Source organism: Myotis yumanensis, unplaced genomic scaffold (assembly GCF_028538775.1).
Source record: "Myotis yumanensis isolate MYYU_CA2020_CCGP unplaced genomic scaffold, mMyoYum1.0.hap1 SCAF_1, whole genome shotgun sequence".
Classification (NCBI taxonomy): domain Eukaryota; kingdom Metazoa; phylum Chordata; class Mammalia; order Chiroptera; family Vespertilionidae; genus Myotis; species Myotis yumanensis.
The window spans coordinates 94,200,563-94,215,890 of record NW_027223752.1 but is presented as its reverse complement, the minus strand read 5'-3'; the positions used below and the strand labels follow the sequence as shown (position 1 = coordinate 94,215,890).

General features: G+C 37.6%; 1 protein-coding gene across 1 annotated transcript in view; it reads left to right on the top strand.

Annotated features, from left to right (window-relative positions):
• LOC139018928 (uncharacterized) overlaps positions 1-14,123 on the top strand; it is a 33,590-nt gene extending 19,467 nt beyond the window's left edge. The window contains exons 3-8 of the mRNA XM_070427972.1: positions 234-372; positions 2,580-2,701; positions 4,425-4,535; positions 8,215-8,321; positions 11,750-11,840; positions 13,837-14,123. Of these exons, the coding sequence (XP_070284073.1) occupies positions 234-372; positions 2,580-2,701; positions 4,425-4,535; positions 8,215-8,321; positions 11,750-11,840; positions 13,837-13,953 (687 nt within the window). The 3' untranslated portion in view covers positions 13,954-14,123. The remainder of the gene's footprint in view (positions 1-233; positions 373-2,579; positions 2,702-4,424; positions 4,536-8,214; positions 8,322-11,749; positions 11,841-13,836) is intronic.
• The last annotated feature ends 1,205 nt before the right edge of the window (positions 14,124-15,328 follow it).

Here is a 15,328-nt window from a genome sequence, read left to right as displayed (position 1 = left end):
ACTTGGAGTTCGATCACTGGCTATGACATGTGCTGACCACCAGGGGGTAGCGTGAAACGAAGGAAGGCCCTGGCCGGCAGCCGGGGAAAGAAGGCCCCAATCAGCCCTGATCACTGGCCAGGCCTAGGGACCCTACCCGTGCATGAATTTCATGCACTGGGCCTCTAGTTTAGCAATAAAAAAGAGGCTTCTTTGTACTTTGTTTCTTTTAATGTGTTTCTTCTCTCCACCAGATCCAGCAGCGGCCAGAACCCACAGTTCATGTAGATGCATTCCTTTATGATGAAGATTCTATTGACTCATTATGTGAGGAAGGAAAAATGAGCAGAAACTATTGTGTGGTGTGTGGCTCATACCAGACAGCACCTTTAGGTCAGCACTCAAGTATGCAGACCTGATGACTTTGTGTGTACTTTTCCTTAGATGTCTTGAGTATGCAAATTACTGACGGTCTTTCAATGTTTTCTGAAAGCAAAGGCCAACTACAGCATAGCCATTACCAATTATTGCAGTTAGGGAGACTAAATGGAAATATTGTCTAGGAAGTCAGGGCATTTAATGTCTCCCAGAAGGATATCTCTACTTTTCACAGTAACTGGTTGTTTTTGGTTTTTAAAAAAATATATTTTATTGATTTTTCTACAGAGAGGACGGGAGAGGGATAGAGTTAGAAACATCGTCGAGAGAGAAACATCGATCAGCTGCCTCCTGCACACTCCCCACTGGGGATGTGCCCACAACCAAGGTACATGCCCTTGACCGGAATCGAACCTGGGACCCTTGAGTCCGCAGGCCGATGCTCTATCCACTGAGCCAAACCAGTTAGGGCTCACAGAAACTGTTTAATCACCAGTGACTTTGCAGGTCCAGAAACTAATCAGAAGTGACTAAGTACAAGGAAACTGACTCATCCTTTCCATATTCATATATAAAGCATATGCTGATTTATTTACAAGAGAAATATAGTTATATTAGTTTAATATAGTCAAGGGGAACGAATGTTCTCCCTATGAAAACATCTACTTGAGAAGTATTGTTGGACGAACAATATTGTTGGATGAACATGGACTCAGAGGACAATGATGGATAATCTTGAGAAAGAGTTTATTCAGGCCATGATTTGACCTGGTAGAGCATCTCTAGTCCATAACAGGAAACCAACTCCAGTGACAGAAATTTTCCTGCATCTCTGCCCCTCAGATGCAGTACCTGTGTCCCAAATAGCAAACTAGGTTGACTCCATGCTGCTACAGTGTAACTCTTCTGTTAATATAACCTTTGTTCAAACTGGATATGATTGTTTAGGCTGTTACTTTAGACATGCTATTTCAGTCTCCCCACTACCTTAGGCTTATTGCTTAGAGTGTGCTATTCTCCAGGTGTGTTTCCTTGTTCTCATATTACTGACCCCAGATAATATCATTCTCAAAAGTTTACTGTTACCAAATTGGTAATATGTTGCTAATAAAAATATATTGTACCTGTATTATAATTGGGGTTAGACGTCCCTGATTTACTGATTTAAGGCTTATTTATTTATTTATTTAAATTTTATATATATATATATATATGAAGGAAGGAAGGAAGGAAAAACATACTCAGGCTCTCTCAGATATTTCATTATAGAAATAAAGGAGTGAGAAAATGGGGTAGGAGGCTAGAAGTTATAGCAATTAAACGAAGGGAAGTCAGAGCAGTGTTGGGAGTATCTTAACCTTCCACATTGCCCCTCTTCTGCACTCCAGGGCTGCCACATTGCGCATCTCCTGAGTGGCCATTCATTTGGTCGTCCACAGTCTGTGCAGCAGTGTGTGGCAGTTCTGTGATTGGCTCTGGGGTAAGGTGAGAAAGCCAGATGGAATGGGAGTTAGGAAGCAGTCCCAACAAACAGCAGGTCATAGCGGGGGAAAGGAAATGAGGGGCATAGGATAGGGACAGGCAGCTGAGTAGCTGTTCCCTTAGAGGCCTTTTAAAATGTCAGAGACTGCCCTGGCCAGTTTGGCTCAGTGGATAGAGCGTCAGCCTGCGGACTCAAGGGTCCCAGGTTTGATTCTGGTCAAGGGCATGTACCTTGGTTGAGGGCACATCCCCAGTAGGGGGTGTGCAGGAGGCAGCTGATCGATGTTTCTCTCTCATCGATGTTTCTAACTCTCTACCCCTCTCCCTTCCTCTCTGTAAAAAATCAATAAAATATATTTTAAAAAAATAAATAAGTAAAATAAAATAAAATGTCAGACTTTATGTTTATTCTTTTCCAATACAACTCAAAGTGAATGAGTGAAAAATTATCATATTAATTTTTTCTAAATAACCTCTGACTGCCTTTCATTAAATAAGAAAATAAAATCATGAAATATCCTATATAATAAAAGCCCAATATGCAAATTATCCCCTTGACCGGGAGTTCGACCAGGGGTTCGACCATGGGGCAGGGCCGGCTGGCCAACTATGGGAAGGTAGGCCCCGGCTGGCGTGCACTGGGCCTCTAGTTCTTTATAAATATAGGTGAAGATTTAGAAATACAGAATTGAATTGTTAGTACCCATGCAGAATTTGTTCATTTTGTTCTAATTCTGCAGGATTTATTTCTCATTCCTTCTCTCTCATGGAATTGAAGTTCATTTACCATCACGTACTCCCTGATCTGTCGGGAAAGCTCTTGGTTGACGTCGGCTCCAGGCTTGGCACAGTCCTTTACGGGGTAAAGTCCAGCTTATGGACATACTCAACATTTGGAAAATACTTTCTTCTCCTGCTAACAGCAGTTTTGCCTGCCACCATCCAAGGTGACAGCTTGGTTTTATTTATTAAAGTAACAATAATAAAATTAAAGTAGTATATTGAGTTTGGAATTTCAAAAGCCAGCTCTCTGATTTCCTTTATTAGTTTGTCTCTGTGACTCAGAGGAAGAAATATCAACAAAACAGAAGCAGGTAACCCTCAAACACTTTGCTGCTTTATAGTCACCACTGCCCTTTAACCCTGTTTTCCTTGTACTGTGCTAAAATTGTATACTAGCATTGGTAAGCGCTCTTATAGAACTGACAAGTTTACTTGACCTAGGAAATTGCCCATGGCCATAAGCAAGTTACCTAACACCTCTGGGCTTCAAGTTCCTCCCCTCTAAGTGAGCAAACAAAATGATATCCAAGGACGCACCTTGCTCCAATTTTCTGTCATCCAAAGTTTGAATGTAGACATTTGTTTCTGAAATATCACATCAATATGACTTTTTAAAAAATTTAAATCACGAGTACTCTTAATGTTCTTAAATGGTTTAATCAAAAAACTGAAATGTGGTTTCTGGTTGTCATTAGCAGACTTGTTAAAACATGTGGCCAACAGCAGGAGAGGCTCATGCCAGAAACAGGCAGTATCAGTTCCCAGCATTGTTGACGGCCCTAAACAGGAACAGTTAACTCTTTGATGCTTCATTTATTGTTCAGTACTAAAACTTTTATTCTGTGATTAGAAAAGATAGCCATAATGGAAAAGTACACAATTGTCAGGTAGTTTTCTTTGGAGAACATTAGAGATTATGATTGTTTACCACATTTTGTCCACTGTTGTCCATTTGTTTGTTTTTTTATTTGTTAAAAAAAGTATATAGCTGAAATAATTGGCTATGCAGGTGTGTGGCAGTATTAAATAATTTAAACATATTGTCATTGTTCTTCTTATTAGGTCACTGATTCAGTCAACTAAGATTTTTGAATGCCTACATATGCTCTGTTGGACATATTCTAAAATCCATGATGAGCTGTAAATATAAATTTGGTTTACACTTAGGTGTTAGTTGATGTAAAATGGTATTCAGAATATGATTTGACCATTTCTTCCAGATATTGTTTTGCTATTGAAACCAAAATAGATACATAACAATATACAGTCAATTCCTGATTATCCTTGAAAACTAATTGGTCATTATTTTGGCAGATTGCCAGGCTGACTTCCATAAACCAAACAGAACATACCTCCAGCAACCTCCCTCTGTTGCCAGGCTGCATGATTTTCCAATTATGGTCCCCACAGGTTTATTCCTTTCTTGCTTTTCCCTGAAGCAACTTCCAAAGAAATTACAGAAATAGGGTGGTAAATGGAGAATATATATATGATCACTTTTCTCATTTTCATTTTTGTTGAGTGCACAGTTTTATCAGAAAAAGTAAGAAATCAACCTTTTAAAATATAATTACTTTTATATAATGGAAATTATTAAATAATGGAAAAGAACTACAATCAAGTTCTTGATCAGTAAGTCTTTAAGTTCTTAAAGTTGTAAGTTTTACATAAACTACAAGATGTTATTTATCCTTACTTTATTGAATTCTATTTTTTAAAGTTTGACTTTTTAAATTTCAAGTAAAAGTAAACCACAATAAAAAGTTAATTCATTTGTATCCTAATATATTCTCATATTTTAGGGTTATCTTTACAGTTCAGCATTGCAACTGTATGGAGTAGAATTGAATGGAGACTTTTGCCAGTTGCAGGAAATGATCATAAAAAAGTACCAGTTCACTGACAGAATAAAGGTACTCTTTCAAATATATATATTGTTGTTCATTGTATAGCATAATTTAGGCAACTTCTGCATTGTAGTTGGAAAATCTTTTTTAATCTATTCTTATTTGCTATTGTGTAGAAACAGATTTGAGTTGACTTAATATTTTAAAACATTAATAAAGATTAATTTTTTTTCACTTTTTTATTATTAATTAAATCTTTATTGTTCAGATTATTACATTAGTTCCTCTTTTTTCCCCCCATAACCCCCCCTCCACCCAGTTCCCACCCCACCCTCCTCCCTCACTCCCCACCCACTGTCCTCATCCATAGGTGCATGATTTTTGTCCAGTCTCTTCCCGCATCCCCCTCACCCCTTCCCCCCAAGAATAGCCAGTCCACTCCCTTTCTATGCCCCTGATTCTATTATAATCACCAGTTCATTCTGTTCATCAGATTATTCACTTGATTTTCAGATTCACTTGTTGATAGATGTGTATTTGTTGTTCATAATTTGTATCTTTACCTTTTTCTTCTTCTTCCTCTTCTTAAAGGATACCTTTCAGCATTTCATATAATACTGGTTTGGTGGTGATGAACTCCTTTAGCTTTTTCTTATCTGTGAAGCACTTTATCTGACCTTCAATTCTGAATGATAGCTTTGCTGGATAAAGTAATCTTGGTTGTAGGTCCTTGCTATTCATCACTTTGAATATTTCTTGCCACTCCCTTCTGGCCTGCAACGTTTCTGTTGAGAAATCAGCTGACAGTCGTATGGGTACTCCCTTGTAAGTAACTGACTTTCTTTCTCTTGCTGCTTTGAAGATTCTCTCTTTGTCTTTTGCTCTTGGCATTTTAATTATGATGTGTCTTGGTGTGGTCCTCTTTGGATTCCTTTTGTTTGGGGTTCTCTGCGCTTCCTGGACTTGTAAGTCTATTTCTTTTACCAGGTAGGGGAAGTTTTCTGTCATTATTTCTTCAAATAGGTTTTCAACATCTTGCTCTCTCTCTTCTCCTGGCACCCCCATAATTCGGATGTTGGTACGCTTGAAGCTGTCCCAGAGGCTCCTTACACTATCTTTGTATTTTTGGATTCTTTTTTCATTTTGCTTTTCTGGTTGGGTGTTTTTTGCTTCTTTGTATTTCAAATCGTTGACTTGATTCTTGCAATCCTCTAGTCTGCTGTTGGGAGTCTGTATAATATTCTTTATTTCAGTCAGTGTATGCTTAATTTCTAGTTGGTCCTTTATCACAACATCGAGGGTCTCACTAGATTTCTTGTAGATCTCATGAAATTTATCGGCAGTTTCTAGAAAATTCTTTAAAAACCTTAAAAGTGTGGTTTTGAACTCTATATCCAGTAGTTTGCTTTCCTCCATTTCTGTCATTTGTCTCCGCATTTTTTATGCTTCCCTGTTTTGATAAAGTGGTTTTCTGTGCTAAGTGTTCTCTAGGGCCCAGTGGTTCAGCCTCCCCAATTACCTTAGGAGGACACTCTTGGTGCACCCCCTTGTGGTCTTTGTGCACAGTCTTGTTGTAGTTAAGCCTTGATTGTTGTAGGTATCACTGGGAGGAATTGACCTCCAGGCCAATTGGCTGTGAGAATCAGCTGTGTCTGCAGTGGGAGAACTTCTGTGCTGGAGACACCCCTCTGGGGCAAGACTTGCTTCAATGGGGCTTTGGTGGTCACTGAATCTGCCCCCTGAGTGTGTCCTTTATGGATCAAGGAGCTGCAAACTGGATGGTCCCACTCTGACCTCTGGGTTTCCTGGCTCCTGGATCTCTAAGGAGGTGTTAATCTAGCCTTTGCCTGAGGCTATCCAGCAAAAGCCTCCCTGCAGGGCTGGGGCAGGGCAGGTCTCACGGGATCAACAGGGCGGGGCTAGCAGTTATGGCTGCTCTCAGTCCTGCCTTCAGAGGCTCTGCTTCTCAATGTCCCGTTAATCGCTGCAAGTCCCTCGGAGAGAAAGGTGCCCTAGGGTTCTGAGCGATGCCAGACAGCCCCGCTTCTCCCGTATGAGTCTGGGTCCCTAGAGACTCGCCCGGAACTGGAGCTCAGAGCCTGAGACTCCCTCCCGATTGAAAACGACAACTGCGCCCTCAGCCGCCAGCCCACTCCGCATGCACCTCCGCACCTTAGTATTTTACTTATATACTGCGCCTCCTCTGGGTCTTGGTATGCTTTTCTCTTTCCTTCTAGTTGTAGAATTTCCACTCAGCCAGCCTTCCTGTGGTTCTGGATGATGTCCATTCCGTCTTTTAGTTGTATTTTTGAAATGGTTGTTCACGGCAGCAAACTCCAGTGTTTACCTATGCCGCCATCTTGGTTTTTCCCTCAAGATTAATTATTATCATTATATCCCACTCACATATTTCTCTCCTCCCCGATTTTATTAGGAAGTAGGTTTTTTTCTTAGTTTGCTTCATATCAGCTTTAATAATGCTAGCAGCATTTTTGAATCTCAAGATGTTGGTCAGAAGTATATTTAATTAATTTCTGAATGTAGAAAGTAAGCAAACAGGTTAGTCATGCTCACAGCTCTTTATCTTCTGTTTTGTAAGCTTTCAGGAGGAATTGTGGCTGCCACAGAATAGCAATTTATAGGGAAATGATGTCCTAGGTTGTGCTTCCACGGAAGTTTTCTCTCTTTCTTATATGTTAGCAGTTTTTAACCTTTTTCATCTCATGGCATGCATAAACTAATTACTAAAATTCTGTAGCACACTAAGAAATATATTTTCTTTTTGCCAATCTGACCTAAAAAAAAAAGGTATAATTTTTATTGAACTACAAAAAAAGTAATAATAACAATTACCTACATTTTTTGCTCCAAAGTGACTTTTAAAAAAAATCAGGTGCCTATACTTGTATATAAGGATTTCTGGTACCAAGAATTAACCAATCAGATATATCCTTATTATGTGATGTGACTAAAAAGATGCAACTCTATTTTACGACCTATACTAGAGGCCCGGTGCACGAAATCGTACATGGGTGGGGTCCCTCGGGCTGGCCAGTTGGGGGGAGGGACCGCAGGAGGTTGGCTGTGGGAGTGCAATGCATTGAGCATCTGCTCCCTGGTGGTCAGTGCATGTCATAGCTACGGGCCTGTTGTTACGGTTGCTTAGGCTTTTATATATATAGATATTTATAGTTCAAGACAGGGCATTCACACCAACAACTGTTGGCATGTTGGCTGTTGTCATTTTTTAATTTGATAATCTAAGAGAAAAGAAGTCAGTGTCCCTCACTAAATAATCAGGTATTTATTGCATGTTTTAAAAATTCTTGTGGCACACTGGTTGAAAATCGCTGCTATATATAAAGGGAAAAATAACAGAAAAATAATAGGAAGTTTTTTGGTTAATGAAGTAATACTTATCATTTCAGTAATGATCCTTTGTGTGTGTATATACACACACACACACACACACACACACACACACTTTCTAGGGGCCCAGTGCACAAATTCGTGCACCTTAAATGGAACTGTGGGAGTCAAAAGAGCATACTTATGAATTTATAAATAATTACATATAAACAAACAAATTTTCACAAGTTTATCATTTTTATTAAATACTTTCTCCCATTTTAAGTATTAGGGTGAACTTTACATATTACCTCACAACATTATTGACCCAGTATGTAGTTCTGTGGTCGTATGATGTGGTATGTTTGTTCTCTTAAATGAACTCATTCTTATTTAGGTGCTTCATGCAGACATCTGTACCCAGGATTCACTTCTGCAAAATGCTGATGTTATTATAATGAATAACGTCTTCGAATATTTTCTTGATGAGGCAGAACAGGCCAGGTATGTTATTTATTCAGGCAAGAAGTCTGTTGTTATCCAGCAAAGTAAAAAAAGGGATTGGTAGAGTAGAAATGTTTTCATATTAAACTTTTAAAAATGACCTCAACTGTGAGATTATATTCAAAAGGAAATATGTTCTATATAAAATAAAAATAAACTATCTGACTTTGTAAAGTATTGCATCTCATTTTAGGCAGATATGATATTTTATGACCCAAGCATTTGCTTAGCCATCAGGGATGAAATAAGATATCACTTCCTAATGGGTCTTTATACTTTTTTCTGCCTAAGGTTTTTTTTCCCTTAAAAAAAATACGTCATGATGCTATCCTATCATACAATGATGGGAATTAACTAATGCCTATAATTGAATATAAAACAGGATACAAGAGTATTAACCAAAATTGTGATTATCAAACTTGAAAAATGTTTTTAAGGGATAATAAATAGTAGAAGTTTATTCCACTATTGAAGTAATGAAAAAATTAGCAAGTCTGTGATCATTTTTCTGACTTCTCTGCCACATTTTAATGCTTTGTGACCCATAAGGACCTATAGGTTCCTTTGATTAGAAAATTCCTCTAGTCTGTAGTCTGAGACACCAATTTTATGGCTACTTAGGCTTGCTGACGTCTTACTTACCATAAGGGCATATGCAGACGTTAGATACAGGAAAGCTCCTTTCTATTGGCATGAAAGGGAATTACACGAATGTTTGGATTACCTCAGAGAAATGAAAAAGTGCATGTAATATAGACCATAAACAGTCAATACTGAGTGGAATCCTGAATGACTAAACCTCTATTCTGCCACCTGTTCACCTTCTGTATTCTGCCCCTGACCACCACTTTCTCTCTCTCCCATACACACATATACACCCATAGCCATTAGGTTAAGGTCACTACAAAATTAATAGTTTAAATAGTTTAAAAAGAAACTGCTTCAACAGAAAGCTAATCATATAATCAAATTTCAGCCAGAATGAGGGGTGATTTTTTGGTCACAGACTAAAGACCAGAAACACAACATGTGCTGTACCGTGCCAGCACAGCCAAGGGTTCCGTGAGCCTGAGGAGGGGTGGTGAAGGATTAAAGAAAAGACAGACAGAGAATATAGCTGGGGCTCGGTGGAACTCCCGTGCCTGGATGAGGACACAGAAAGAGATCCAGCCAGCAAGCTGAGGCTTTATTTTATAGTCAGAGATACACAAGGTAGCGGTCACCATAGTTACAATGTTCTTGTGAGTTTCACTTGTTTAGGCAGCACTTTTTGCACCCTCCACAGCCCATTAGCTACCTAGGAACAATCTAGGGAGCGTCATAAGGTCAAGCTTAATTATGGTAAGAGGGCTGTGCCCTCTAAGCTGGGACTTGTTTGTGGCTCTGCCACAGGTCAATCCGAGGCTTAACCCTATAGCTACTCCCTACAATGTGCAAAGTTATTTTAATTATAATGCCCTTTTTAGACTTAATTTCCAGTGGACAAAGTATGATTAGCTTTTTATCTTTTTAAATTAATGATCGGTAGTCAAAACATTACATAATTGTTGGAAAGTGAAATATTACCAGGTTTATGTTGTATAAGAAGTTTTAAAACACCCTAAACTCTTTGGAGATTTATTATATAAAGAGTTTGAATGCTGAGGAATGATGAAAGCTACTGCCGAACTTGATACTGGAAATACTGCATATTTGCATTATTTTCAAAACTCTCTTGGTGCATTTATTCACAAGCTCTACATGATTCACTAAGTAGATATTGGCCACTTGTGTTAGTTCAGTCATTTTCCCTCAATTAGTCTAGCAAATGAATTCTAAATCTAGCTAGGTTATGTGACTCTCATAGTTAATTATTTTATCTTCATCTTGAATGACAGTTCACAGAAGAAAGGTTAGAAGATATGGTAAATCATTCTGATATTGGAATTGTTCTGACAAAACTGGTCATTTACTCATTAATTCTATATTGTAGTAAGTAAATGAGAATAGATGGCACAGCATATACCCTCCAGAGATTTTTAATCTTAATCAGAATCTGGGGACAAGTGGAATGGTACCGCTGCTATAAGAGTTAGTGCATAAAAGAAAACAGAAATATGTCATAATAATAGAAATGTGTACTCAGGAAAGGCTCAGGCTTCAGAATAAGTTAGATCTCATTATAGCATAACACCCAGATTGTAAAGTAAGCATTAGTTTAAAAGGTACTTCTAGCCCTGGCCGGCTCGGTTGATTGTTGTCCTATCCTGGTGAGAGTGTGCACTTCTGAGAAGTTGGTCGATGATTCTCTCTCACATCAATGTTTCTTTGTCTCTCCCTTTCTAAAATCAATAAAACTGTTTTAAAAATAAAATAAAATAAAAGGTGCCTCTATGTATTTTCTTAGTAGGTGAAACAGATACAACTACTACCATGACAGCTTATCAGAAATATTAAGTTCTATTTTGAGAGTCATGCCCAGTATACTTAGCTTCTTCATTCTTTTTAAATAAACTTATAAAATGTCATTTTTAAGGAACCACTGGAAAAAACACATGCAAACAGCTCTAGCCCAACCATGGTGATATTTATTATCAAACACTGCTACATGAATTTAGATCTAGCCTGAGAAAAAAACATTTGTATCATTTTATCTAGTTAACTCCAGAACGTACTAAACTTAATATCCATTGCTATAACTAAAATAAGTGCAAATGACACAGCTGCTCACCTGCCCCACTGCAAGGGATGCACATCTCTGCTTTTTCTGACCATCGGTCCCCGGCAGTGGGGTGTACTTTCAAGACTCAGCGTAGAAATCCAGTTCATGTCTGCACTAAAGATTAATCAGAACTGGTCAGACACTGCCCTCTGACACACACATGCACATGGCATTTCATCACGCTTTAAACCTGGCTGGTCCCACTAAACTCGGGTGCCATATCGTCCAGAAGTCTTTCCATTGAATATTTATGGCAGCCAAATAAAGTATGATTTCACTTTTGATTTACTGTTAGTTTTTGCTTGGTGTCTGGTTTCTATAGCCTTTCTCCAGTACTCTGCCCCACCTCTACCCCTCAGCCCAGTTCCCTTCTGCAGAACCATTATTTTTTACATACTTTGTAAGAAATTTAAGAGCCGCTAACTGATGCAGCTTTGACTTCTGAGTTGGTCCTGAAACTGAGTTTTGGCCTCACAATGCCTTGTAGTAACTCAAATCACGATCTCGTTAAATCTTGTCAACTGTAACTTCACAATTTTCCCAGCACCTCTTCTGGAACTGAAGAATTGACCAATTTCTAGTATGTTACTGCAGTCCTGTTTTCTGCAAGCAAACAATTTTGCTCATTTGAGATACCACTTGTGCTGCATTTTCTTTTGTCATCGGCATTTTAAAAGAATTTCCAGTGTCTGGTAAAACCTGACATGATGCTTCTAATGTGTTATAGAGCCTGGGAATGTATCAGCCATCACGTAAGGAAACAAGGATCGTTATTGGTGACAGTACCAAGTCTTGAAGAGTCTCTCTCAGGTCTTCAGGTATGTAAGCCTTCCTCGCATTTTTATTGTCAAAACTTTCCTTCTACTTTTTTCTGATAGCTGTTATAATATTCTAGAAATGTTCTGTCTGAATATAGTGACAGATGATAAAAAGAATAGCAAGAATTTATGGCTTAAGGACTGGTTTGTGGTTAATTAACTAGCCTCAAGAGCTCTCAAGTTGCCATTCTTATCTCCATATGAACTCCTTTGCTTCTCCACCCAATTTTTCCAGCTGTGGGATTACAGTTCTGGAGAACAAATGCTATTAAATGTTTGTTAAGAGGCTTTAAACACCCACATCATAACTTTTCCCTTAGAACAAAAGAAACAGAGTTATTCAAGGTTGTAGAATCAAATAAACTGGAGGCAGTGCAGTTTAGCCTCTAAGTCAGTTTGAAATCTTACACAAACCTCTCTTGCTCAGACTTTTCGTATAAAATAAGGCTGATATTTAATAATATGATTCAACCCAGTATATTGATCCTTATACAAAGGTTAATTAGTGTTTGTAAAGCTCTTTGAGATCCAGATGAAAAATAGTGTTGTATTTCTTAATACAGTATTATTATTTTCTTTAGTCATGCTTTCCTTATATGTAAGCACTGCCAAATTTAGGTATCTGGGTTTTTTTCCTTTAAAAAATCTAAACAATCATCAATAACACCTTTAAAAATTTTTTCATCAATCATCTAAATTACAGAATTCATGTTTGCCATAACAAGGGAAGTAATCCATAGATACATAAAGAGAAGATGTTAGTCTCCCAGTTTCCCCCACTTCATTCTTCCCCATGAGATCCCTGCCTCCTGAGTGTGTGATCTTACCATACTCATAAAAACATGCCTTTAATTTTATTATGTTTTCATCCTCAACAGGGGATATGTTTTTATTGAGTTTTAGAGAGAGGAAGGGAGGGAGAGAGAAACATTGGAGTAAGAGAGAAACATCGATCGGCTGCCTCCCATACACACCCTGACCAGGGATTGAACCCGCAACCTAGGTATGTACCTTGACCAGGAATCCAACCTGTAACTTTTGGTGTGTGGGACAATGCTCTAGCAACTGAGCCATACCGGCCAGGTCAAAACAAACCTTTTAAAATATGTGGTCTCCAATTTATAATTTCTATATATATTGAAATAATTCAGTTATTTTACCAAAATAACTTTCACACTAAATACATAAATCTGTCTTGACAACCACTGGAAATTAATATTTACAAGAGTCCTTATTATAAATTCTTGAATAATTGTATTGCTCTCATATTTAATGAAACTTCTTTAAACAGATATATATCCATTGTTGGCTCCAGAATTTCTTTGTCATGGAGACTCAAGTTTTCAATGTGAAGGGAAGGGCCTGATGAAGGTTATGGAGGTAGTTAGCCCTGCTTATACAACCCCTTAGCACCAACACTGTGTATATATGAGCAGTTTTCTGTGTGTTGCCATTGTTGTTTTAGAATTTTGTTTAAACCTAATGATGATTAAATTATGTACATTAAAACAATTCTTTATTTTCTTTATTCTTTAAAATTTCAAAATCTCAGAGTAAATTAATTAAATTCCTGAATCCATAGACCATTTAGTACAACAAGGAATTGTTCATGTGAATAATAAAAAGAAAAGAATTGTTCATGTAGCACCATGTAGAACTTAGTCCTGCTCATTGTAATAAAAATCTGTTGTATTGTCTGGCCGGTGTGGCTCAGGGGTTGAGCGTCAACCTATGAACCAGGAGGTCATGGTTCGATTCCTGGTCAGGGCACATGCCTGGGTTGCAGGCTCAATCCCCAGTGGGGGGTGTGCAGGTGGCAGCCGATCAATGATTCTCATCATTGATGTTTCTATCTCTCTCTTCCTCTTTGAAATCAGTAAAAATATATTTTTAAAAAATCTGTTGTGTTTAGTAACTTACTTAGTCATGATTTCTTCCAGAAAATAGGATTATTCTGTAATTTTCCTGTTTGTTTATAATGTTGTTTTTTTTCCAGGTTAGTATACAGTTATCTTCCTGGGTTGAAGAGGTACCACTGAACTATGATGTATACCCAGAAAAGGATATTAACAGGGAAGCTCTTGAACAAATACATTTATATAAGATTCTCTAGCACTAAAATAGTCCTACTGCAATATAATGTTTTTTGAGTATTACAAAATAATGAAAAAGAAACATAACCCCAACACCCAAACACCTATTTTTTGTGTGTATTCCTTTCTAGTCTTTGTACATATGTTTACATATTTATAAATAGTTGCATTTGTATATTTGTAACTTTGATTTGTGTGATAATTTAATTAAAATACTTACCTGAAAATTTTTTGTTTTCCTCTAGTTTCTTTTATTCTGTTACAAATATAAATATGTCTTTCTTTAGTCATTAACTCTGTATACCAAGCCCAGATATAACAACAACAACAAAAAAAGACTAGAAGTACCTTCTATTAAGAGAAGGGTGGAGAAGAAGGTTAAGTTACATTGTATTCCAATTATTAGATCTCTGTTCTGTCAGATTCCTTTTTTTTTCTTTGTGTCAGATTTTTTATATACAGTTTTATCTGAAGAGTCTAGCACAAGGACTAAAGTAAAAAATAATTACAGTTGCTAGGGAAAAGCAAAACTAGAAAGATAGCCTCCAAAATATAGTAAGTAGAGATTACTAGTATATCTAGGTGGATCAATTACTGGTGATTTTTTTTTCCTTTTCTGTATTTTTTTCTATAATGACTATATTTCTTTTGAAGTCAGGAAAAGCAAAACTTTTTAACGAATACAATGGAACATCAAAACTTGAACACTTAAGCTCCACTGGTGTTGCTCAGTGGTTGAGTGTCAACCATGAACCAGGAGGTCACGGCTCAATTCCTGGTCAGGGCAAATGCCCAGGTTTCGGGCTCGATCCGCAGTAGTGGGTGTGCAGGAGGCAGCTGATTGATGATTCTCTCTCATTACTGATGTTTCCATCTCTCTGTCACTTTCTCTTTCTCTGAAATCAATAAAAACATTAACAACAACAAAAACTTGAACGCTTAACTAGTTCTAGGGCATTACATAAAATACACATAGTATTCATCCATGAAAAAATGAGTTTATTAGCAATATGGCACATAATCACAAGCATGTAACAGTTACTGAACTTCACTTTATACTGTACTTATTCTTAATAAGGTATGTCCTAAACTCTAAATCTCAATCGCCCTAGTGTATATTTAAATGTTTCTCAGAAGCATGAACCTCTAAAGCAAAGTATGCTGCTATGGCTCTTGGTGAATGCCAGAACTCCCATTCTAGATAGAATGCCCTGGACAGGCCAGAAGAGTAGAGAACACTAGCAATACTCAGGGCCCTGAGGGAAGAAATCTATTTGTAAACCTAGTTTCAAATCATTCAGCCTCTCATCTGTAAAACAAAAATAAGAATTCAGCAATCAGTGGAATATAGTCAAAAATACAGATTATAGGTGGTTACCATAGATATGTGACTAA